The 26242-nt window shown below is 42.9% G+C and overlaps 1 protein-coding gene across 2 annotated transcripts; it reads left to right on the forward strand.

Annotated features, from left to right (window-relative positions):
* Positions 1-1626: 1626 nt before the first annotated feature.
* On the forward strand, positions 1627-24788 carry LOC117866253 (disease resistance protein Pik-2). Of its 2 annotated transcripts, none has more exons than XM_034750414.2 (3): positions 1627-1851; positions 10514-11676; positions 22409-24788. In XM_034750414.2, the coding sequence occupies exons 2-3, from the start codon at positions 10652-10654 to the stop codon at positions 24549-24551; spliced, it is 3168 nt and encodes a 1055-aa protein (XP_034606305.1). In that variant the 5' UTR covers positions 1627-1851; positions 10514-10651; the 3' UTR covers positions 24552-24788. The 2 variants fall into 2 exon arrangements, with proteins under 2 accessions (XP_034606305.1, XP_034606304.1); XM_034750413.2 differs by lacking the exon at positions 1627-1851 and adding an exon at positions 3234-3645.
* The last annotated feature ends 1454 nt before the right edge of the window (positions 24789-26242 follow it).

Genomic DNA, 26242 nt, shown 5'->3' on the forward strand with positions numbered 1-26242 from the left:
TTTCTTACCATTTGATAACGTAAATTGGTTTTTAAAGTATAAGCAAATCAATTGAAATACTTAATCTAATTTTTCTAAGTGCATACACATGGATTGATTTTTGAAGTATAAGCAAATGAATTGAAATACTTAATCTAATTTTTCTAAGTATATACACTTGGATTGATTTTTGAAGTATAAGAAAATAAATTGAAATACTTAATCTAATTTTCCAAAGTATATATACATGAATTGGTTTTGGAAGTATAAGCATATGAATTGAAATATTTAATCTAATTTTCTAAGTATATATACATGGATTGGTTTTTGAAGTATACTAACCATGTATCAAGGGAGGATGAAGTTTCTATCCTTTAGAACACTTGAATGAGTGAAATCTCCAAGAAATGGTCACAAATCCGGCACCACCTCCCCAATGGCGCTATAGATAGGATGAAGCTCGAGTTGTGGTTAATTATCTAGAGAATATAGAAAAATTCTTGAATTAGCGAGAAATGAACATTATTTCTTACAATTTGATAACGTAAATTGGTTTTTGAAGTATAAGCAAATCAAATTGAAATACTTAATCTAATTTTTCTAAGTACATACACATGGATTGGTTTTTGAAGTATAATCAAATGAATTGAAATATTTAATCTCCTTTTTCTAAGTATATACACTTAGATTGGTTTTTGAAGTATAAGCATATGAATTGAAATACTTAATCTAATTTTTCTAAGTATATACACATGAACTTATTTTTGAAGTATAAGAAAATGAATTAAAAACTTAATCGAATTTGCTTACCTCATATTTGAAAAGTACTAAACTATGAAATTATTCTCTAACCTCATATCAATTTCTTTGACTAGTATGAATCATGCCAGCAAAAAATTTGTAGCTTACTCTACAAATCACAAATATGAGCTCTAAATAACATATTCATATAAATGAAAATTTTTCCCATTATACCTTATTCTAAAAAGCATGAAACTGAGTATACTAACCATTATCAAGGGAGGATAAAGTTTCTAACCTTTAGAACACTTGAATGAGTGAAATCCCCTAAATAACACATTCATATAAATGAAAAATATCCCCATTGTACCTTATTCTAAAAATCACAAAATTCACTAGTTCTAAAATATAAAACATAGTATACTAACCATGGATCAAGGGAGGATGAAGTTTCTAACCTTTAGAACACTTGAATGAGTGAAATCCCTAAGAAATGGTCACAAATCCAGCAAAACCTCCCCCTATTTCGCCATGGGCATGGTGAAGCTTGAGCTGGAGGATGGGGCTCGGGCTGGAAGAAGGAGTGATATTTGTAGGAGGGCAATTAGTACAAGTTAGAGGTGCCAACCGGTACTAACGGGGTGCCACAGTTTGAGGACGCAACCGGTACTAGAGGATGCTCCCTTTAGTACAGGTTGTTGCCACCAACTGGTACTAGAGGGTGGGTGGCGCATTAGTACCGGTTGGTGGCAGCAACCGGTGCTAATGTGCACCCTTTAGTATCCTCGGGACGCACTCCAGGTAGTATCCGGTTCCAAATGTGATCGGTACAAACATCAAGGATGAGAGGTGGGTTCCAAAAGTGACCGGTACAAACATAAGGGACGAGAGGTCATATTTATAGGACAGTTCCCGAGCCTTATCTATCATCCACTCCTTGCACTCTGCGTCAAGATCCTCCCTGACCCATATGCTGAGAAGCAGGGACTGCATGCGCTCTAGTTTGTCTTTGATGAACTCGATGTTGCTCCGGTACCAAGCCAGCTGACGAAACCTCTTGTGCTCATCGCCCTTCAGCAAAGTGGTGAGCTTATCGAGGACGGGGCCAAGGCGCCCGTGGCTACACTCACGGTAAGTCGCTCCATGGCGATCTCAGCTCATCTCACTTTCCTTGCTCGTATTGTCAGGTCGAGGCTCGCTTGCATGTGGATGGGAGCAAATTAAAGGGATTGGCTGCGTTGCGTTGTGTGCCTGCTGCCGTCCCCTAGCTACATCTACATGCAAGATATGCCTTCCTTTTGCTTTCCCGAAAGATCGCTTCCCGTGGCCGGCATTCCAATGCAAGCCTTTTTCTTTTCGATCATGAAAAGATGCACATGACCAGCATCGTATATGCCTTTTACTTTCCTAGGCAAAAGAGCGAGCGAGGGTCCTAGCCTAATACTGTACACAAACAAAGAATAAATTAGTCAGTAAATGGATATAGAAATTTGAATATGTAGCTCTACAAATACTGCCCAACCCCCTCAAGTTGTTTACCAAAATTACGACAAGGTTTTTCTGATTTATTGGTACCTCGGCTAATGCGTAGAAATTAAATGGTTTTGGATGCTCCCTTTGAAACAGCTTATACCACTACTACAGAATTAGCCATCCGAGACGGGCTATCACAAACGGTTTTATGTGAACCGGCGGTGAGATAGTATCACCGCCTATCATCGCCGGCTGTAAAGGAAATGGAACTGTAGGAGGTGAAAACCGGTGGTGAAATTACCATCACCACCTGTTCCAACCATAAACCGGCGGTGAAAGTCAACACCACCGGCTCATCTTAAAATCCGTCGGTGAAAGGGTTGGTTCAAACCTGAAATTTGTATTGAATCTAGTTAACACATCCACTCGCATCCTCCTGAGCCTTATCCGCTCTCCTCCCCCGTCCACTCCCCTTCCTCCCCCAGCCTCCCCTTCTCTCCATCACTCCCTCCGCCTCTCTCCGGCCCTCCCACCCTCCGCATCTCTCCGGCCCTCCCTCCCCTCCTTCCCTTCGCCACCCTAACCACCCCGCCGTGCCACCCCTCTCCCTTCCCTCCCCACCTCACCGTCCCCCTCCTTCTCCCTCCCCAGCCTCCCCTCTCCTCCCCCTCCGCGGCAGTGACGAGCGGCAGCGGTGGCCAGCTCACTAAGTAGCTGCGACGGTGGTGGCAGGAGGGAGGGGGTGCAACGGAGCAGATCCGGCGGCAGCGGGCGGGATGGGGCGTAGCAGAGCAGATCTGATGACAGTGAGCATGGATGTCCGGCGGCCGTCCAGGTGCGTCTCCCTCCCTCCCTCCCCCCCCTTTCTCCCTCCCGGCGGCATCCCGCCACCGCGCCTCGGCTGCAGCTTTCCCCCGTGACCCGCTGGCCTCCCCTCGTCCTAGCCAGCCGCAGCTTCCCCTCGCCGCCTGGATCTCTAGGATGCGGCCGGTAGGACTGCCGGCTCGCATTTTTTTTATTTTTTTATTGGCATCACCACCGGTTCCAAACTGGCAGTGTTGGCTTACCCATCACTGTTGAATGTTAGGCGACAGTTGAGGTTTGGAGCCGGCGGTGATGAGCATCTATGGTGTAGTGTACGTAGGAGAGTCTATCTACCGGAGATGTTCTACACACTACCACACTTTTAGCACCGTCCCAACCTTCATGTTCAACCGAGGAACATATGATGGGCATACGACGGAAGCAAAAGAAAAGAGAAGTGGCGAATATCTTTAAAAGAGCACGTAACGTGCGTGTCAGGGAAAGAACCAGCTATTATTCACACGATCGTTACATATGAGACGTTTTGACCGGCAACTCCAAGCCTGCATGCGGACCACGGATCATCCTTCCACATCCTCCAGCACCATTGTCCCCTTCGACGCCGAAACGGCCGCTGGCGAGGCACAGGTAGGTACCGTACCTCTTCCGCAGCACTATGTTTGATTGTTTGTGGTTCCTCCCTCCGCTTCGTTCGTTTTCTGCTTTACACTTACCTCACGAGATCTGTTCCCCGGGGCAACGGCAACCACCCCAGGGTTGGGCTTTCATACTAGACTGCAAGGTTTTATGCTTCATGCATGTCTAAAGTGACTAATGGTTTCTGTTAATTATAACTACACCCCAAATCCACAAAATATAAGTAATTTTAGAACAAATTAAAAAGAAAGGAAACACTGGTGCACCTCGCACTACTACAAAAATGGGGTTACTGTAGCGGGAACAATAGCACCCCTCCAGGGGCGGCGCGGATGCTACAGTAACCCCATTTTGTAGGTGCGGGTGGCAATTTTGCCCGCCAAAAAAGAACGCCCCTACAAATCATTTTTTAAGTAGTGTCAATAAAGTAGATGTGTCATCTCCTGATTGGCCACCATGAGAGAGGTTACGATATAATTTAATGAGATATGCAACAATATAATCAAATAACTAGTCCATCAATATAATATAATGCTAATATTTGTGGAGACAAAAGTACTCGAATTTGTTGATGAAGGGAGTACTTAACTATCAAATAAGTAGTCTATCAACTCATGCTCCAGCATGGGCTAACAATTTTGAAAGACATTACATTAGAAATTTATTTAAAAAATTGGGGCCACCTATAAGTAATAATCAAAATTGTTTACATTGTGCTCTCTTTCATTCATTAAATATTCTAACACGATACTCCTTTAGACTTGCACTAATCTTTATCTAGTGGTGATATACATTGTTTCATCTATATTCATCTCTTTTTTCACTTTGCATCGCAACTCTATGTGTATTAATTTAATTGAATGCATAGTCTATGCTATGTGTTTAACATAATGCTAATATTTGTGGAGACGAAGGGAGTAATTAGCTATCAAATAACTAGTCCATCAACTTCTGCTCCAGGGTAGCAATTTTGAAAGACATTGCATTAGAAATTTATTTTAAAAAATTAGGGCCTATAACTAATAATAAGAATTGTTTACATTGCGCCCTCTTTAATTCATTAAATATTCTAACACAATACTCATATAAACTTGAACTTATCTTTATTTGGTTGTGATATACATTGTTTCATCTATATTCATCTTTTTTTCACTTTTCATTGCACCTCTATAAGTGTATAACTCCGATTGAACGCTTAGTTTGCGCTATTTGTTTAACATAAAAATTAGTGTTCTCATCGCTTTCTCCCATGCATGCATAAATGGTCTATATGAGGACACACAACATGCATATATACCTTAAGCTACCATTTCCTATATTAACAATGACAAAAATAAATAATTTACAATCATATATCGATGCACTTTATGATATTTTTTATAATGAAATTTAGATTCAGATTTAGGTGTTTACTCTAGATTACTTTTAGTCTTGGCATTTGTGGGTAATTTATGCAAATTTAGAAGTGCATTTTAAGTTATTTTTTATAATGATACTAGTGGACAATTTATATGAAGATTAGGTCATTTTTCACAATGTTCGAGGTGGGTAATTTAGATATAGGATTAGGGGTTACTTATACTATATTCATAATGGTAGTGTTGGGTAATTATTTAGAAATCATAATAGATCTAATTGTTGTGATGATTAGAGTCTATCAAATTAATGGCTTGATGTTTCAGTGTTTAGCGAGAATTTCTAGGATTTATAATTTTCTTCCTAGAGCACCTCCTCAAGATTAACATGGGGGCTTAAAAAGGAGCCTCGAAATAGTAGTAGTAAAATTGAGAATGACAAACTTTTGTTAATTATGTTGTTGTCAATTTATCTAAACTATTGAGAAAGATGTATGTAATTCATACAAGAAAAACTATTGTACACTTGAGAAAAATACCAAAAAAATATTTTCGTTCATTTTGTGTAAGAAACTCCTATTTGCTTCTAATTATTCTTGGAGGCCAAGCCCTTCTTTCATAAACAAGAAAAAGCTAAAGAACACTAAAACTGTTAGGCACTCACAAAATGTTGTAGGAAAAGGTTGAGTTGCTTGTAGGGGTGCGGGACTTTTGCAAGTGCTTGCACAGAGGGATTGCGAATAAGACTATGTTTATTGTAACTCTTTCATTGTGTTTTTGTTTCAATTCCATTTACAACACTATGTTGGTTACAACATGATGCACAAAATGAGATCCATGCTACATATATTATAAAGGCATATAGTTGTACTGGCAAGTTGTGCGTAAAAAGGTCCTATCAAGTTGCATATAAACTTGGTATATCTTTTTTACTGGAGTTGCTACACTAGAATAAGGAAGTACAATTAAACTAGAGCAAGATTTATGACAGCCACTACGGGAAATAGAAACATTGCCGAGTGCCAGGGGCACTCGACGAAGGGCTAAAAACACTCGGTGAACCGTTTGCCGAGTGTAACACTCGGCAAACGGCACACGGGGAATTCTGAGTCGGCAAACAACGATTTGCCGAGTGTTTTGTATCGCGCACTCGGCAAAGACTTTGCCGAGTGGCCACAAAACACTCGGCAACATTTTTTGCGAAAAATTAAAAAAAATAACCTCCGGCGGCCAGCCACCACCACCGGCCGGCCGCTACACACCGCCGCCGCCTCGACCCGCCGCCTCGACCCGCCCCGACCCGCCGCCCCCCGCCGCGGGCCAGATCCGAAGCCGCCGCCCCGGTCGCCAGATCCGAAGCCGCCGCCCCGGTCGCCAGATCCCGCTGCCGCCGCCTCGACCCGCCGCCGCCTCGACCCGCAGCCGCCGCCGCCTCGACCCGCCACGACCCGCCGCCCCCCGCCGCGGGCCAGATCCGAAGCCGCCGCCCCGGTCGCCAGATCCCGCCGCCGCCCCGCGGCCAGATCCGCCGCCGCCGCCCCACCCGCCACGACCCGCCGCCGCCCCGCGGCCAGATCCGCCGCCGCCCCCCGCCGGGGGAGAGGGAGGGGAGGGGGCCGGGGGGGCGCGCGTGCGGCGGCGGGCCGGGGGGAGGGGGCGCGTGCGGCGGCGGCGGGCCGGGGGGGGCGCGTGCGGCGGCGGTGGCTGCAGGAGGTGGTAGGCGGCGGCTGCAGGAGGTGGAGGAGGTGCCGGCGGGGTGGGGAAGAGAGGGAGGAAGAGAGGGGGGCGGCCGGTAGATCTGCGCGGGGGGCCGGCCGGGGGGGAGGGGGGTGATATTTTGAGGCGTCCGGGGTGGGGCCCTCTGGTTTGCCGAGTGTCCTAAGGTAAACGATTTATTTGCCGAGTGTCCCACTTAGGACACTCGGCAAACTTTTTTTGAAAAAAAATTAAAAAATATCCAACAGTTTCAAAAAAAATATCAAATTTTCACACGCCCTAATATATATTCTCTATTGATTATAAAAAAAGTTTTGTAGTCAAATCAAACTCGACCGTCACTTCGACTCTAAATCTTATCGAATCCTCTCAAAGTTACTATTCTTCTTCTGAGATGCTTCGGTTTGTAATCATCGTACATGATGAAATGTGCCAAATCTTCTCAATTTTTTTCCACAGCCTCCACGTATTATATCATCACATCATGACAAATCTTAAGATTTTCAGACTTTGATTGTTTTTTTTACAATTTAAAAATACTACTGCCACACGTTCATGGTCGTGTTTCCTGAATAAGATGTTCGAAATTTCTTTTCATTTCATGGGTCAGGTCTCAAATTGGTCCAAATAACATGAATATCATTTTTCTACTCATTTTATTCCATAATTTGAATCACTTGCACTTCAAATTTGACTTATACCAAAAATTCCCTTGAAATGCAATTAATTAATTAAATATAGCAAATAAATTCAAAAATATACCAAATTTTAACATGGAGTACCACATGTTGTATGTGGGGAGTAGAAAAAATTTCATGGTGAAAAGAGAAAAAAAATTATTTTTTTGCCGAGTGTCAAAAAAAACACTAGGCAAACCCCCCTCTTTGCCGAGTGTCTTTTTTGACACTCGGCAAACCCCCCTCTTTGCCGAGTGTTTTTTATTTGACACTCGGCAAAGCCCCGATTTGCCGAGTGTTTTTTTTTTTGCCGAGTGTTTTTGGCTTGGCACTCGGCGAAGAGCTTGTTTGCCGAGTGTCCGAAAAAAAACACTCGGCAAAAATAAAACACTCAGCAAATTTAAGGTTTCCCGTAGTGAGCATTTTATACAGACTGCTAGAAAACTAGAGTACACACTGAGTAACAACTCCAAATGAAGTAGCAAGTTAAATGAATGTCCAGCCCCAAGGATCATTAGTGCCTCAAAACTCCAACCCTCGGGCCAGGCACTTCCCATGGTTTACCCGCTAAGGCCTTGATGAAGCTGCGTGATTGCCCCCTTCAATGAGGGGCTACTTGTTAAAATCTGATACAATTTGTTATACGCAGCAGCAGCTAATTTTAAAAGGATATTGCGAGAACAAAACAAGCTTTCATGTTATAGAGTTGTCGACACAATAAACTATTAGGTCTGGAATCAACTATTATAACACTAACACTTCAACAAATGGAGTCTCCACATTTGTCCTTAGTGATTATGCCCAGGCGGCCAAATTCAACTTTAACCTGGCTCGTCTAATTTTTTCTTGAGTTGGTTGTTTGGGCTTCCTCAACAAGTTACTACCTTTGCTACAAAACAATGCTTCCAAGCACAAAACACAAATACATTCAAACCAAGTCATTGTTAGCCTACAAGTGACTTTGAAACGACCGGTGTGACTCCTCAAGAGCCCATCCTAAGAGGGGCTGAATTAAGACACTTAAAAATTACTTACCTCCAAAAAACAGCACAACATAAACTTGTTTTATCTAAATATGTTGCACGTTTATCTAGTGTGGTTACTCTATGGCTCAAAAAAATTGCAACCTATAAATGATCCTACCAAACTACTCGAGGATTGTTAAGGCACAAAGGTAGATTGAAAAACTTAAATACAGAAATATAAACAAGACCACCTCTAGTCCATGCTGGAATAGCCACCGAGGCTATGACTCTTGGTTAGTGCAAGTCCTGGATCTTTTTGATCTACCAACGTATCAAGCCGGATGACCCACTCAGAGCAAGGCCGAGCCTCACCATAGGCCTCTTTTGCTATCACTTGCCATCATCATCATTTTAGAGCTTGAGCCACCAAGCAGGCAAGGGTCTCCACGTCTTTGTACAAGCTTCTTTTCGCCATTGTACACCAAGCCAGAGGGTAGGCAAGTTTGAGCCAGCAAGGCACAAAGGTCCCAAGGCACCAGCTACACGGCAGAGCAAGCATGGATCATTCATTGATCCAGCTTTATGAAGCAATACCTAACAATCACACTCGCTAGGCCTAAAACTAGCACACACACCCCTCTCTAATCATATGTTAAGTGTCTTGGATGATCATTTGTAACACTTCAGTGGCTTCGTAGTCTTCTCAAGAGTATATGATCTTCTCTCAACTCCAGCGCCATTAACCACACTCAAATGACCAAGTGCACACCAAACTAGTCCACGCTCCAACAGCTCAAATTTGAGAAAATTTCTTATTTAACACCAAAAGAAAACTCAGTTCCTTCCTTGGCCTTGAAAAGTTTTATCTCCCTTATCTAACATGAGTTCTAACGGTCATTCCTTATTTGACATTTCCACCACTTCTGTAAGTTAAATTGGGTGAAACGATCTCCAAATCACTTCCAAAATTCATGAAACTTTTTCTAGTGATAGAACAAATGGACACAAAGCCATTTTAAAAAAAACACGCATGCACCTTTACAATTTTCAAATTAAAATTCATCAAAGTAGACTACTTTCAAAACTTACCAGGATTTTTATAACACCAAAATAATTTCCAAAAGTTTATGGGAACATATTTAATATTCCTCACATAGGATGTAGTAATTTATAAAACTATTTAACATCATAAGTTACATAGAGAATTATGAAGTTCTTCTAAAATTTTCTAAATTTCCAATTCTTCATGATTCTCTATGTAACTTTTGCTTGGAAATAATTTTGTAAGTTAGCATCCATGTGAGGAATATTAGTTGTTTTTGCATTTTTTAAAAAAAGTATTTTCGTACCATAAAATTTTTGACAGTATGCTTTGGCGATACTTAGTAGTGTGTACACTAGAACACCTAACATGGGAAATCATCTAATATATCAATATGAACTCGAAAGCTCCGGTTGTGACACCATGTTGGGTTGCATGTACCGAATTGGAGTGAGCTACACCTTTTTTATTTAATTAAGCCAACAGGATTGAAACTCAAGACCTGTAGCCCCAATACCATACTGATTTGTATTAGCGAACCATTTAAATCTAAAATAGTAAGATCTTAAACCGATGGGGAAAGGTAGGTAATTCACTTATATTTCAACAATAATCGAGTAAATTTTGGTTTTGGACATTTGTATATACGTTCTAGATTGGAGACAATTTATGGTTCCAAATAATAGTATTGTGCTTTTTTATAAGGGAAGTTTTATTTTTCCAAGGTTTTTACATTGAAGTGATATGAGCTCTTCAAAAAATATTCCTGGCCTCTGCATAATAATACTGGGAATTGGATAAACCTATATGTGAGTATAATTTTGGCAGCATGAGATTATTTTCTTGTCACATTTGCACCGGTTTTAGAGCGGGTACGCTCCATGGTTTACAAGAATAGTATTGGTAAAATTTCGCCTTTGAGAGTAGTGCTTACTATACATGTTCACCAACTTCTCCTCAAAAAATACATATTCATCAACACAGATAATTTATTGTTTGTTGCAAAAAATATATATAATTATTGTTAGGACCGCATTCATGTAGTTTGTTATACTGTTGATTAATTGGTGGTAACCCTTATGATTGATTGACCCATCTGAGCAGGCAATGGATGTGCAGTGAAGTTGTGAATGTTCGTGCTTGATCTGAACTCTCCGCAACGCGTGTATTCCAACACCTGCAACGGCGGGAGATCTTTGCTTGTGGGACCTTGTAGTGAAGAAGACCGCACAGAACGAGAAGATGGAGTTGGTGGTAGGTGCTTCGGATGCAACCATGAAATCTCTCCTGGGCAAGCTCGGTGGCCTTCTCGCCCAGGAGTATACTCTGATCAGGGGGGTTCGCGGTGACATCCAGTACATCAACGATGAGCTCACCAGCATGCAGGCCTTCCTCCGCGACCTCAGCTCTGCCCCGGAGGAGCAGGGCCATCGGATGAAGGATTGGATGAAGCAGATCCGTGACATGGCCTACGACTGCGAGGACTGCATAGATGACTTTGCCCATCGTCTCCCTAATGACTCCATCAGTGATGTCAGATGCTCCTTCCTAGTCGGAATAATTTATGATGTCTGGACATGGTGGCCTCGTCATGAAATTGCTTCCAACATTGCTGACCTCAAGATCCGGGCACAACATATTGCGGAAAGACGCGGTAGATATGGAGTGGACAACCCAAGAAACCGCAATGGCAACAGTTCTGGAGCCCGTGCCGCTACATATGACATTGCGGAGCATCAGGTCGCCAGCCGTCAGCTCATCGGTATGAAGGAGCAGCCTGTGGGTGTGACGGCTGACATGGAGAAGCTTGAAAAGTGGGTAGACAGACCTGATGAGGATCATGGTGTTCTGTCCATAATCGGATTCGGCGGTGTGGGGAAGACCACCATTGCCATAGCATTGTACCGGAAAGTCAGTAATAAATTTGACTGCCGTGCTTGGGTTAATGTGTCCCAGAACTACGACAAAGAGGCAGTCCTAAGGAGTATTCTGAAACAAGTCATGCCACAAGACAAAGATCAGATTTCTCGGGAAAAAAATTTCCAAGACGGAGATCAGGAGGCAGTCCAAAGCACAGGGCAGGGAAGCTCGGAGAAGAAGCACCTAGCAGCACACGTTATGAACACATTAAAGCGAGCTGTGCCATTCGTGAGAGGGCACAAACAGCAAGGCAATGATGGGAGCTCTGATGAAAAGCAGATGAAGACTGAAACAATGTACGGTGATGAACTCGTCAACGAAGTGAAAGAGCACCTGAAGGAAAAGAGGTACATTTAAAAGATTATTTCTTGTTTATTGTTTATTGATTACTAGATCTGTTAACTGGTTTAGTCAACGTCAGCTAGAGGGAATTAACACAAAATTTATGAAATCATTGAAAGATCAACACTAAACATCGATCAGTTAACTAATGGCCAGACACTTTGCTATCTTGTTAGAATTTATAGTATTTCTCGTAAGGCTAATCTCAATGGGAGTGTCATGGAAGTTTCATGGGCATTAAATCCCATGCCACATCAGCAAAACTGCTGACTTGGCAGGTTAATTATGAGGAGAGAGGAGAGGGGAGTTTCATCCTATGAAACCCACCTGAAACAGTTACCAATGCAAGTACCATCAAACTCAATGAAACATACATTGAGCATGTTATGGTTTCATAACATGACACATTTGATCATAACATCATGCAAGAATTAAATGATGCAAGCTATCTAGGAAATTGTGCACTGAGAATGACAGTTTCATTGTATTGAAAAGCTAACATGGCACCCTTGGTAATAGTGTGATGAAACCATACATTGTGACTGGCCTAACACGAACAGCAGCCTTAAGGAAAATTGTCATCCAATGGTAATATTTTGGCAGGGCCCACTGAACTAATGGCCTGATGCTTTGCTATCTCGTTAGAACTTATAGTATTTCTCTCCTTCCCTACCGCGTCTCGTCGAGGATTAATGTGGAGGAAAAAAATCTAAGAGCCTCCAATGGATAATACCCAAATAACCTTGTAGGCCATGCAAGCTTGAAACAGCTGTGGGAAGACTGGCCCATGGTGGTGGCACTAAGGTGGTGGCAGCTTGGCATAGGAGCCGGTGACAAGGAATGGTGACTACAGAGGTAGGGCAAGAGAGAAAGAGACACCTATAAATCTCTTCTTAGTGATTTCTGTACAATCTATGAAATAAGCAATAAAACTAAGCAGCTACGTAGACAGACAGTCGCGAACAAGATAGATGAAATGTTCTTCCCAAGGATCTAGGTTCACTTACATACACTCTCACTACACAAATGGATATGCTCTAAGTGTTGTGCAGTAGCTATGACAGGTCCATAGACCTGGGGTCCCAACGGGACTAATTTCCCACAACACTTGGCCCAACAAAGGGCACAGCAACAACGAGTACTTGGGCCGGCCCAGCCGCACACGGCAAGGCCGAGACCATGATCCAGTCTGACCCCGACTAAGTACCCCCGACCAAGTACTCCCGACCGAGCTCTCACGGTTGAGTGTTCCCGACCAGGGATCCGCCGTACCACCTGCATCTACCTTCCGACTGGCTGGGACGGACCGACTGGGACTCCAGACCAGGTAAGGTCACCCGGAGTAGGCCCAGGGAGCAAGCAGGATGGATAACGAGGCAGCTCCCAGGTCAGCCGGCCATACTTAGGGCCGTACCATGCCACGCCCTGTGCACGTATGCACAGCGGCGCCGTAAACCTACCCGCTACAGCGTAGTGGGCTGACGAGGAGAACAGAGAACGAGGATGGAGGCCATATAGTATCCACCCGAATAGGATTAGACAAGACTAGGCAGCGTCCGTACACTCACTATTTTATTCTCGCCTGACCTGTAAGGGTCATCCCCTTGTACTATAAAAGGGCAGGGACCCCTGCTTTCACACATGGACCACGCTATCTGTTGCATCTCACGCGCGCACGCACCGTTAAGCTCTTTCACACACACCCTCACACACTTAGAGCACGCTTGAGCTCCTGCCACTCTCCTCCAACGAGAGAAGAACAAGGCCAGAACTTAGGCACCCCATCTCTTCCTCCTCTCGTTTGTACCCTCACTGCAAACTTTGAGCACCTAGGATCAGGAATAAAGTCAACGACCGACCCCCAACTGGATGTAGGGCACATTTCTCGAACCAGTATAAATCCTTTGTCATTGTCTGCTAGGCCATATCCGATTAACGCGCAGCAAAACTACAAATAATTACTTATCCTCTAGATTCCGCACCAACAGGCTACGTACTAGCTCTGCCTTTTCCCACTCTCCTACTATTTTTTTAAGAAACAGGAGGGAAAGAATCCCCTACGGATTATATATATATATAAAAAGAAAAAGAAAAGCGTACAATTTACAGAGTTGAAACTAAGAAAGAAATAAAGAAAATTGAAATAATTACACAAATTTCTCTAGCCATGAACTCATTTGGGGTGTCCAAGCTCCTTTTACTCGAAGAATAACCTGAGCAAAGATAAATCTAAAATTATATAAACAAGCTTGCACTGATGGAGTAATCCCCTTGAAAATCCAGTCATTTCAGGCCAACCAGATACACCAGCTCATAATGATTATTATTTCTATGAAGTAAGGGACATGCAATTGGTATTTGAAGCTTTCTAGAACATCATATGGGTCTGCCGAGAGATCAGAAAATAAGCCAATATGAATCCAACACTCTTGTGCAAATGAGCAGCCAATTAACAAGTGAAATAAAGTTTCTTCAATGCATTGGGAGCAGAGAACACAATCATATGATGGGAGGAACAAATTTTTCCTTCTCAGAATATTTCTTGTACTAAGCCTGTCTTTGAGGACCAACCAGAAGAAAACTCTATGTCTGTTTTGGCACCTTGATTTCCAAAGCCATCAAAAAATTGGATGAACCTAAGTGTAGCCAGTGAGATTCTTATATGCTTTTGAGGAGGATAACATTGGAGTTCCCCAAATATAAGACCAGATATCAGAGTCAGTGTTGAGGACCAAGCCTTCCAAAGCACTTGCCAGATCCATCAAATGCTCAAAGGCTTACGTTGAAACTGGTAGATTAAATTACTGTTCAATGTCAACCACTTCTCTGGCATGTTGAACTGAGATGAAAGGTTTTTTTGTGAAAGAATACAAATGGGGGTAAGATTGAGCTGGAATATGATCTTCCAAAATATCCTCCCATAAAGATCAGGTTTTTCCATCATTGATATTGACAACTGATATGCACTTAAACTTGTCCAATAATTTCAATGCATCCCTCCACCAGAATAATGTTTCTCCCGTACCAAGTGAACCCAAGGAATGCCAAGACTAATAAAAAATTTGTGCCAGAATTTAAGGATCAAAGCTTCATTCTGAATGCTGATGTTCAAGACTCCTAACCCCCCTTGCTTCTTAGGGACACACCATTTCCTAGGCTACTTTTGGTGGTGACTTCTTATTGATGTCTGAGCCTCTCCATAAACAATGCTTTCTGTACTTGTCCATTTTCTTGTATATCGATTTTGGGAGTGAGATAGGTGCACATATGGAACATTGGTAAAGCTGTAAAAACTGAATTTGTGAGCTGTAATCTTCCAGCTTGAGAGAGGAAAGATGATGTGCAAACTAGCCTTCTTTCACATTTGGAGACCATAGGAAGAAACTCTTCAACTTTTGGTTTTGTGAGACCCAAAGGCAAACCCACATAAGTGAAAGGTAAGTTTCCTTTGGAGAAGCTAGAAAACTGAGACAAGAATTGAAGCCTTTCATCTAAAATATTAATGGGCACCATCATGGATTTAGAATAATTGACTATTAGGCTTGTAGATATTGCAAATGCTTTGAAGATATATTTAAGAGTTTGGAGCTGAGTTGTACATGCTTCCATGATGATTATGGTGTCATCAGCATATTGAAGGATAGGAAATCTTGACTATGAAGCATAGGAATAGGTAATGACAGCACGCTTTGGCTCTTGGCATCACTTATAATGGATTGTAGAAGATCTGCTGCCAGGATAAAAAGCAAAGGGGAAAGGGGATCTCCTTCTCTCAACCCCCCCCCCCCCTTTACAATGAAAAGTTTTTCCAGGGACTCCATTTAGCAGAACTAAGGAAGTACCTAAGTTAAAAATCTGTTGCATCCAGCTTAACCAAACAGACTCAAAACCTTTATGTTTCATAATAGTCAACATTGCTCCATGCTCAACTCTATCAGAAGCTTTTTTTCAAAATCTAATTTGAGGATGACTATCTCCTTTTTGGATTTATGGCACAAATGCAAGTATTCAAAAGCCCAGGCCAAGCAATCCTAAATAGTTCTAGTTTTGATGAAACCATATTGATTTTTGTGGATTAGGTCCATGATTACCTTTTGCAACTTGTTGGCCAGCAATTTTGTTAGAAGCTTCATTGAGGTATTTAGAAGAGAAATAGGCCTGAAGTCTGTTACTTAACAAGCCCCATCCACTTTAGGTAATAGTGTGATAAATGAACCATTGATACTTTGTAAGCAAACATTTCCTGAATGAAAGGCTAAGCATAGATCATAAAAATCATATTTGATGATTGGCCAACATTTTTTGATAAAATCAGTACTGAAACCATCTGGTCCAAGGGCTTTGTCAGATGGCAAGTTTTGAATGACAGCATCAATTTCAGTAGTAGTGAGAGGTTCCTCCAAACACTAAAGAGTGGTAGCTGCTTGAAACAGTTGGTAGGTTAAAACCATGGGTTGAGGATCATATGTTCCCAGTCTATCTTTGTAAGCTTCCCAAAGAATCTTTTCTTTTGATAGATGCTGAGTATGAAGAATGCTCGATTGTCCTCTAAAGAAGTGATAAAATTTCTTATGTTCTTGATAGTTGCATTGGTATGGAAAAATTTTGTTCCCTCATCCCCAAATTTAACCCATTTAATGTTGCCTCGCTGTTCCCAATAAATCTTCTACTGGTGCAACAGAGATACCAATTTTTCAGATAGGACTGATTGAAGTTCCATTTTGCAATTGTTAAGTCTCTATACTCTTCAACCAACTCTAAAAAAGTAATAATGAGCTTAACATTAGAGATGTTTGTTTTAAGGTTAGAAAGATGTTTCTGCCATGCTCTTAGCACCCTTCTCAAGTTTTTACATTTTATAGTGATTATTTTGGCTTTATCTGTGTGATGAACTAGAATGGACCATTCATGAGTAACCACATTCATGAACTGTTCATACGCCATCCAAAAATTTTCAAATCTGAAAATGCTACCCTTGGGTATGTTAGTACCAATGCTTATAATACAAGGTGAGTGATCAGATGTTTCCATAGGCAAAGGGTAAGTTGTAGTGTGTGGGTATGCTGATGTCCAAGAATTTGAAGTGAAGAACCAATCCAATCTTTCTAGCAAAGGGATCTGTTGTTTATTTGTCCAAGTGAACTGTTTTAACTGTAAAGGGATTTTGACCAGCCCTAAAGCACTGATAGCTTCATTAAATATGAACATCTCATTATAATTACCACCTGGTCTATTTCTGTTTGATGGATGCCTCATTAAGTTAAAATCACCTAGGACAATCCAGTCTACCTCTTCTAGCATCCTGATATGTTTGAACCATTGCACAAAGGCTCTTTTCCTTTCAAAGGTACAAGGACCATATTCGTAAGTACCTAGCTAGCGCCATTTAACTTTGAAGAAAACTAGACAGAAATGGCAAAGTTGTTACTAAAAATAAGTTGCCCCTAAAAAACAACTGATTTCCAAAGGTTTGCTATGCCACTAGAGGCTCCCTGAGAGGGCAGATACTCAAACTGATCAAAAGATAGAGGGCAAAAATTCCTGACAAAATGAGAATCTAGGTGCTCTCTCTTGGTTTCTTGTAAACATAATATGTCACATTGGCTTTCAACAATTTTATCCCTAACTAAATTCTATTTTTTATCTGAATTAATGCCCCTTGCATTCCAACACAAAATTTTCCAAATTCTATGACCATTCATGGAAGAAACACAGAACATATCTGATTTGAAACATACAGTGACAAGCACTAATGTCATTACACCAAGTTACTATAAGGAAGTTATGTCATAGAGTTCCCATCAAAAGTACACATATATCAATAACAAAATAAGATAACCAGGGGCTTGTTACTATATAAAAGTACTTGATCAACAAAATAAAGATCTCAGCCAGGAGACCAGCCCTATTGCTTCTTAGGCTTCTTTTTGGAGATCTTTTGGGCTTCAGTGTCATCTTTGAGTTGATCAGGCTTCTTCTTAGTTAGCTTCCTGCCACCAGGGGGAGCTAGAGACTTCTTCTTGTTCAGAGCTATTAAGGTTAGCTTTTCTAGGTCCACTTTACAGAAAGATTCCCCCAGATTGTGAATGACAGAAGGGGTGAGTGTTGGTGGTTTGATGGAGCAGCCAATGCAGTCCTTATTTTTGCAACTTGAAATCTTGAACCTTGATTCTAAGACTTACATCTCTTACTTCTCCTCAACTCATCTTCAGATATAGGCTTGTCTACCATTTGTAAATTGGCTGCTTACTGCAAAAGAGAATTGGACCAAGGACCAAGTGAAGAGGAAACTTTATTCAACATGGATCCCAAAGGAGTCCCAGGAGATTGCACTTTGATAGGTGTGGTGTCTGAAGGATTGATAGCTAACCCAGGAGAATTCATAGGGGTTACAACAGGCTGCATAGAGGAGCTAGCAATATCAGCCAGAGGTGTACCTTCAAAAACTTTGCCTTCACTTTTATAAGAAAAAACTGCTAGGAGCTGATGAGAATCTAAACCAACAGATTGCATGGGGAAAGGGCACTTATCAGGTAGGCCAAAACTGACTGCATCTGATTCTGTCTGAAAAAACTGCATAGCTAAGGAGGTAAGGAAGCTCTTTACCCAAACAAAACTAAGAGGATTGAGCAACTATGTTGTGAAAAAATCAGACTAGAGGAGAGGTATATCTACCCTTTGAGTTGACATGTTTGGAAAAAAAATTGTGCCCACTGCCTCACTGCCTCAGGGTTAGATTTATAAGGTGCAAAAGACTGTAGAAGGCTTTTAGATGCAAAAACTAGGTCTTGAGCAGGTTGTAAGAGATCCACAAACCCAAGCTGCATATTATCATTGTCAGAACCACTTTGATGCTGAGCTTCATTGGAATTATTGCCCCCTCCCCATCAACTCATGTTCTTAAATTTCATCCTGTACAAAATGTAGAGGATGCCCATTGTTCTGAGGAATAAACACTTCCACCTGGATATCCTATGCCCCGAAATTCAGATTTGGGACATTGTCATTTGAGCTATCTGAAGAATCAGTAGCATCTATAATTTGAGGAGGATGCAAAGGATCCTCTGCTTCCAGATCTTCAGTAGCTTGAATTAAGTCATCAATGCCTCCCATATAATCATCAAGAGGCATATTTAAGTCAATATCAAGAGCATTGCCATTGACAGCCAGATCATTCATCTTGAGGAAGTCATTCACAGGAGCTTGAGCATGAGGTTGAGGTTCTTGCTCATTTGGTTGAGGCCCTTGAGGGTTCACTGGAGGCCCAATAAAAGGAGCATCAGGTTGAGCTTCAGACCCATCTAGCCAAAGGCCCCATTGGGGTGCAGGCCTAGGTTTAGCATTCAAATGCTTATTAGGAGCTTCATTAGGGAGTGCAGCATTGGCAGGCTGTCCATAACCAAAAAAAATCAAACAAATTAGGTTCCACATCCTCAGACGGTTGATCTTCATCAACAGGGGCACCACCTAATATTTTATATTGCAGGATTTCACACTAAGTTGTCCATGAATCACCTTCAAAATCTTCCCCCTCTGAACATACAATAAACCAGGGAACCTCAGAAAAATCCACTACTTGGGCTTTCACCACTATTCGGGCCAGGTTATGTGGATCTTCTTCCCAAACTAGGAGTTTACCGAATGCAAAAATTATTTTCTCAATGTCAGCTCTAGACCAAAAATCAACATTAAAGCCAAGCAACATCAACCAGACTTCACAGTTCATAGTGATGGTTTTGTTGTTCCAACCACTATTATGCTCAGTAAAAGAAATTCTATATTGACCATAATCATGTGGACTTCCCCAGTCAACAAATCTCTGTCATGCACAAAGTTGAACCGCACATATGCCTGACCATAGGGGCAAGGTTGGATGGATGGAACCCCACTCTATGTTGATTGCGAAGGAAATCATCAACCAAGTCTCTGATGGATTGAAAAGATACCTGCTGCTGGGGTAGTGGATCAATGCTAACGATTGCGACATCACAGTTGCGACGACAAGGACCCCCAAGAACCACCAATGCCATGGGCTTCCGGAATCCAACAAGTCCGCGATGAGATCCTCTTGGCAAGAAAGGAGGGTGTAGGCCATGAGTGCTTCTTGATAATCTATCAGATGTTGCTCAAAGACATTGGGATTTTCTGAAGCCAAAAGCGAGGGGGTTGGTGGATTGGAAGAGACGAGAGGTGGAGCTCAGAAGGTTGGGGCTCTGAGGATTGGACTGCAAGTAAAGCAGGAGAGACACGAGGGGGGGATGCGGAGCACTTGGTGGAAATGGCGGCGACAATGGCTCCGATGCTAGCTGGGGAGAAGAAGCAGTGAGCTCTCTGGAGTGAACAGAACCTTTCCAAGTTATTGTAATTGGTGGATCAGAGATATTGATACCTAGAACTTGATGACCCAGCTCTTGGAGTGAACTGTAAAATGGGGTTTAGCATGTACTAGGCCCACCTTTCATGGACACTGCGTTAGCAAACTAGGTGTTGACTTTGAGGTTGGACCAGTGTGCTGGCTGAAATGCAGTTGAGAAACTCCTGTCATTGGAGAGGTCTGGGAACCGACAGGAAACGACAATGGGCCGCAATGTGACCCAGCTGGAAGCACAGAGAGCATCTAACAGGCCGAGTGCAGCTGGGCCGAGAGTGGGCAAAGGATAATCAACGCGTGCAAGGGGAAAGGCCTTCAGAAGGAGAAACTGCTGCAAGGATAATCAACTATCTTGCTCATGCAGACTATGATGATCTGATGACGGCAATGATTTAGATTTTCACTGCGGCTACCATTAACACCACTTAAGTTCATATGACAATGCAAACATGTGAAATAAGAACACACTGATATAGAGCTTAATAGAATCAATGATCATAATCATAAGTGTAGCAGTAAAATCCCAGGGATGAACAGAGACTTTACCCCCCCCCCCCCCCGATCATACGCATATCGAAACAAATCCAGGATGTGCAGAATTTTCAGAACGTCATCACCAAAGATGGAGGCAAGGGGGAAGTTAGAACCCCCAGGATCGATTGGCCCAAAGCCTTATGCCAATCAGCACAAGGTGGTTATCCACCTTGCCAAACTTGCTGACATTTGTCCTCGTGATGATCCAATCTATTATCTGCTTCCTAGTTGGCAGCAGTAGTATTGCAAAATTGCAAACCCTCTTTCCATAGACAGCCAAGATACATGCTATGCAAATCTATGTTGATCAGGACTTCATGTGGACGAATTGCTTCCTAAACACAAGATATATGTCAAGGGCTTTCATCTTTGGGTTTGGGTACTTGAATCGGGATTTGGGTTTGCCAACCAACCGGGACTTGGGACAATTGGCCTGACCCCTATATGGGTCTTCTTGTGCTCATCTTCCTCATGTAGGCTCCTAGAAATGTTCCAAGTGCAGGCCCAAATCAAGCTTTGTACAAAAACTGCCAATATATGTTGTATTTTAGGCGCCAAGTGGCATGATAGTATATGGATTAGTCCAAAAATACCGCTATTACTAAAAGTTTCCCTTATCAAAAGTTCCCCTTATTAATGAGGGGCAACAACACTTCGCCCACCAGTTTTCTGATTTTTGTTCTTTCTTTTTTCTTTCAAAGGCAAACTCTGGAAAATCTTTCTGTTGTAGTTCCCTATTGCGGCCAATGTGCATGATCTCTTCAGGACCAATATAATTCACATTGCTCCTCAAGCTTCTCCATCTTATGTTTCAGTATCTTTTCATGACCTTTGTTATTATGTGCATTCAACTTCCATTTTCCGCAATCCTATAGGGCTCACTTTGTGCATTTTATTCTCTTCATGAGGTCTCCCCAAAAAAAAAATTCTACTCCAGTCCCAAAAGTCAGCTGCCACCTCTCGTATGGCATCACCCATGTTCCCTAACCTATCCTCCATCATCAACTTCCATGCATTATCCACAATTTTTCCACAGTTCTCGTGTACCCAGCCTACCTACAAGCGGAAGGATAGCCTCCCTTGAAAGTGTCTCATCTCTTCTACCACATTTATAACCAGGATAATTGATTAAATTGTCTATGATCTGTGTGCCTCGAGTCACCGTTGACCACTCGGAAATCGGACCTCCATGTAGAATGAAAAATGGCTCGATATCCAGCTGCTCGCATATGTAGTGATCACTCAAATGGCTATTAGGATTCGTGAAACATATGAGAGACAAAGGATATGATTGGATAACTGGAATTCAAATATATCCAGTTAGAACTGAAAGATGAACTGAGCTAGATATTGAAGATTAGCTCAAAGAGGAACATCTCGATCTCGGACTGAGTTTAAACCCAACCTGAGTGAGGAAGTTCAGACTCAGCAGGATTAGAGAATAGAGATAGCATTGGAAAATGTACAAGGACTTGTCGTTTTACTCTGAACAGAGTTTAAGTTGAGCAAACAGATTTAAGAATAATGGTTTAAATTATGAACTGAGTTCAAACTTAACTGGCACAAATCAAGGAACCTCAAACAAGAATACGAGCGTTGAAAACATTTTAAAACACAAAATAGTTTTCCCATTTTGAAGTTAGTATAAGAAAGAAAGAGTTGATAAAGTTTTAAAATGGTTACAAGCAATTTAATAAAAAATCTCTAAATTTTGAGATTTTTTAAATTCTGAAAATACGGTGTTTTACGAAAAAGATCCTCGCAGAAAAGATAAACTTGATTTGTTTTACTGTCTCATCTCTAATATATATGTTCTCCTCTTTTCTTGACAGCTACCTGCTCTTAATTGATGACATATGGTCTGCAAAAACATGGGGGGATATCAGAAATTGTTTGCCTGTAGAGAACAAAAAATGCAGTAGAATAATAGTGACTTCAAGATTTCAAGCTGTTGGTGCAGCATGCTCACCAAGTGGCACAAATAATCTTCTGCATACAGTTGATTTTCTTAGTGCTGTTGAGTCCAAGAATTTGTTCAAGCGAAGTGTCTATGAATCCAAAAGCAGCAAAGATAGTGAAAAGGTACAGGATAAAGTCCCAGAGGAGATATTGAAAATATGTGGAGGGCTGCCATTGGCCATAGTCAGCATGGCTGGTCTTGTAGCCTGCAACTCAAGCAAGGCCATTAGTCACTGGGATAAAGTTTGCAAATCAATATTTCCAGAGAGTGTGACTGCTCTCTCCTTGGATGGGGTTACAAGGATACTTGATTTCTGTTACAACGATTTGCCGGGAGATCTTAAGACCTGTGCACTGTACTTGAGCATGTTTCCAAAAGGTTCCAAAATTAGTATGAAGCGTTTGACTCGGCGATTGACAGCTGAAGGTTTTGTTAGTGAGAAGCAAGGGCTCACGGAAGAGGAAGTTGCAGAGACATATTTTAATCAGCTCATGAGAAGGAAGCTAATACGTCCTGTGGAGCACAACAGCAATGGAAAAGTAAAAACATTTCAAGTTCATGACATGGTTCTTGAATACATCGTTTCCAAGTCAAGTGAAGAGAACTTTATTACTGTGGTTGGCGGCCACTGGATGATGCCACCACCCAGCAATAAAGTACGTCGACTCTCTATGCAAAGCAGTGGTTCCAAGCATGAAAATATGACAAAAAACATAAACTTGTCTCAAGTGCGGTCGGTGACTGTTTTTGGAAGCCTGAAGCAATTGCCTTTCCATTCATTCAATAATGGAATAATACAGGTGCTGGATCTTGAGGGCTGGAAGGGTTTGAAACAGAAACATTTGCATGACATATGCAAAATGCTTGTGTTGAAGTATTTGAGCCTCCGGCGAACGGAGATTGCAAAAATCCCCAAGAAGATTGGGAAATTGGAGTATCTTGAAGCCCTTGACATAAGGGAGACACGTGTTGAGCAGCTACCAAAATCTGTAGGCCAGCTAAAACGGATCAGTATTATACTTGGTGGGAATAAAAACCCACGGAAGGGCTTGAGGTTGCCTCAAGAAAAAAGTAAGGAATCGAAAAATGATACGTCCTCTCAAGAAAAAAGTAAGTCTTCTCAAGAAAAAAGTATGTTGATAAAAGAGAAAACCAAGGATGGAATGAAAGGACTTCGTGTGCTGTCAGGTATTGAGGTTGTAGGGGAATCAACAGCTATAGTAGGCCTTCATCAGTTGACAGGGCTAAGGAAGCTTGCCATTTACAAGCTTAACATACCAGAACACAGTGAAACGTTCAAAGAACTACACTCCTCTATTGAGTACCTTTGCAGCTGTGGCCTGCAGACTCTAGCAATCAATGATGAAGGTTCTCATTTTATCAACTCATTGGACTCTATGTCCACGCCTCCAAGATATCTCATTGCCCTTGAGCTGTCTGGCATGTTGAAAAATCCCCCACAGTGGATGGCCAAACTCAATACACTCAACAAGTTAACGCTATCTCTGACAGTTCTCCGGACTGATACATTCAAGCTCCTCCAGGACCTGCCATCACTGTTTTCTCTCACATTTTCACTTAGTGCAGCAAAGCAAAATCAGGACAAAATAAAGGACATCCTCCAGAAGAATAAATCAGATTCTGATGGGGAGATCTTTATTCCAGCAGGATTCCCGAGTCTTAAGCTGCTACGCTTCTTTGCACCCCTTGTGCCAAAGCTGGGATTTGGTGACAATGCAATACCAGCATTAGAGATGATTCAGGCGCGGTTTGAAGCCTTTGAAGGTTTATTTGGCATCGACACATTAGAAAACCTCCGGGAGGTGCACCTCAGAGTTAATGGCCTAGCGGCGGAATTAAAAGAAAGTGATGAAGCAGGAACACATGAAACAGTAGCCCCTGAAATAGAAGGAAGGAAGGAAGCCGCTGAAATCACCAGGTTCTTGGTCGAAGATTTGAGGAACTACACTACTGATAAGCTGAAGGTAATCGTTGACTATATCACCAATGCTTGAAATTGCAAAATAATTTGGTTGTTGTTTGTTAAATAAATAGGGATGGCGGGTATATCCATCCCATGGCACTGTGTATTTTTATTTCATTGTCACTTGATTAGTGTTTCGTTGTCATGTATGGCTGGAGCTGCTAGATACACCGTTTCAGTGTTTGTCGGGGTTGTAATAAAAGGGGATATTCCAAAGGAACTATTGTAATCTTTACATTGTGTTGTACACTATTTCCTATTGCTACTATTGAACCTGTAAGATTGTGTATAATGCGTGTGATGTATTGCTTGAGTCCCTTGGGCTAATTATATAGGAGTACATGGCTTGGAGGGCAAGTAGCCTCTCCTACAGATAAGGAAGGTTATCTCAGGATTGCAATCAATCCTAAACTAACCATATCAGGAGTTGCCTAATATACTCTAACATCCCCCCGCAGTCGCAACCATCGATGCGTCGCATATGTTGTGGCTGGAATGGTAGCTAAAGAAGCTTGTCAAGCAAATGGTAGCCCCTTAGTGCCGAAGTAGCCGATGTCGAGGTGGACGTGATTGAAGCCATGGAGGAGAGCGCGGGTTCGAAGCGTCAGCGAAGTCGCCCGAGTACACAAAAGCAGCAGCTTCTTGTCAATAGGTTCAGCAGGACGATGAGCCGAGCGCGATGGTAGATGGTGTAGCTAAAGAGCGTAACTGCATCTTCCTTCAGCAGCGTCGGTAGCGATGTCTGCGAGCGTGCGGCAATAGGCGCGGACTCAGACCGAGAGCTAGCGTGATGAGGACCAGCAGCATCAGTGGTGCCACCACCTGAAAAGGCGACGTCGCCGGCGAGGATGGCTGGATCACGAGCATTGCCGCAGCAGCCTGAAGGGTGCAACAACAACCTCATCTTCGGGAGTGTCGAGGATGAAGCGACGACGAACGGCAGGGCGACGCAACCCGATCTCTGATCGGGAAAAAGAAAAAAAAACAGCAGCAGCAAGACGAACCTTGGGGTACAATCTCGGATGCCCCTAGTAGTGCCCCATCCCCTCCCTTATCTCTTCCCCGGTCAACATGGACAAAGGGGAACAAAAATCAGGGACAGGAGGAACTAGCCATCCAGCGGCCGAGCAGCAGGGGGCATCAAGATGGGGCTAAGCCCCCATGGCACGGCAACCCGCCAACGAGGCGGAGGAGCAGCGCGATGGAGGGTGCAGGGTGGAGCGGGCAAGGCGAGGCACCACAACCTGACGACGATGACATCAGACGGCGTGGCCGAGCCGCTGCCCCGGCAGCTCCAACGATGGCCGTAGGCGGTGCGGTTGGACCGGCGAGGGAGAGGCGTTGCGCGGCCGTCAGATGCCCCCAGTGGCGCGGTGGTCGGCTCAGTGCCCCCACGGTTCTCCGCAACCACGCAGTCACGCTCAAGTGCAGCAGGATTGCGCTCAAGGGCAGCGGTGGTGGCGGCTCTGGAGTAGATGGGGGCGCAAGGCCAGACGCACGACAAGGGCGGCGAAGACAACAACCTGATGACGATGACATCAGACGGCATGGCCGAGCCGCTGCCCCAGCGGCTCCAACGATGGCCGTAGGCGGTGCGGCTGGACCGGCGAGGGAGAGGCATTGCACGGCCGTCAGACGCCCCCAGTGGCGCGGTGGTCGGCTCGATGCCCCCACGGTTCTCCGCAGCCACACACTCGCGCTCAAGTGCAGCAGGATTGCGCT

This window comes from Setaria viridis, chromosome 8 (genome assembly GCF_005286985.2).
Source record: "Setaria viridis chromosome 8, Setaria_viridis_v4.0, whole genome shotgun sequence".
In the NCBI taxonomy this organism is placed as follows: Eukaryota; Viridiplantae; Streptophyta; class Magnoliopsida; order Poales; family Poaceae; genus Setaria; species Setaria viridis.

Coding starts and splice junctions, on each gene's coding strand:
- LOC117866253 (XM_034750414.2), top strand. CDS start 10,652: ATGGAGTTGGTGGTAGGTGCTTCGGATGCAACCATGAAATCTCTCCTG. Junction 11,677..22,408: donor GAGCACCTGAAGGAAAAGAG/GTACATTTAAAA, acceptor TTTTCTTGACAG/CTACCTGCTCTTAATTGATG.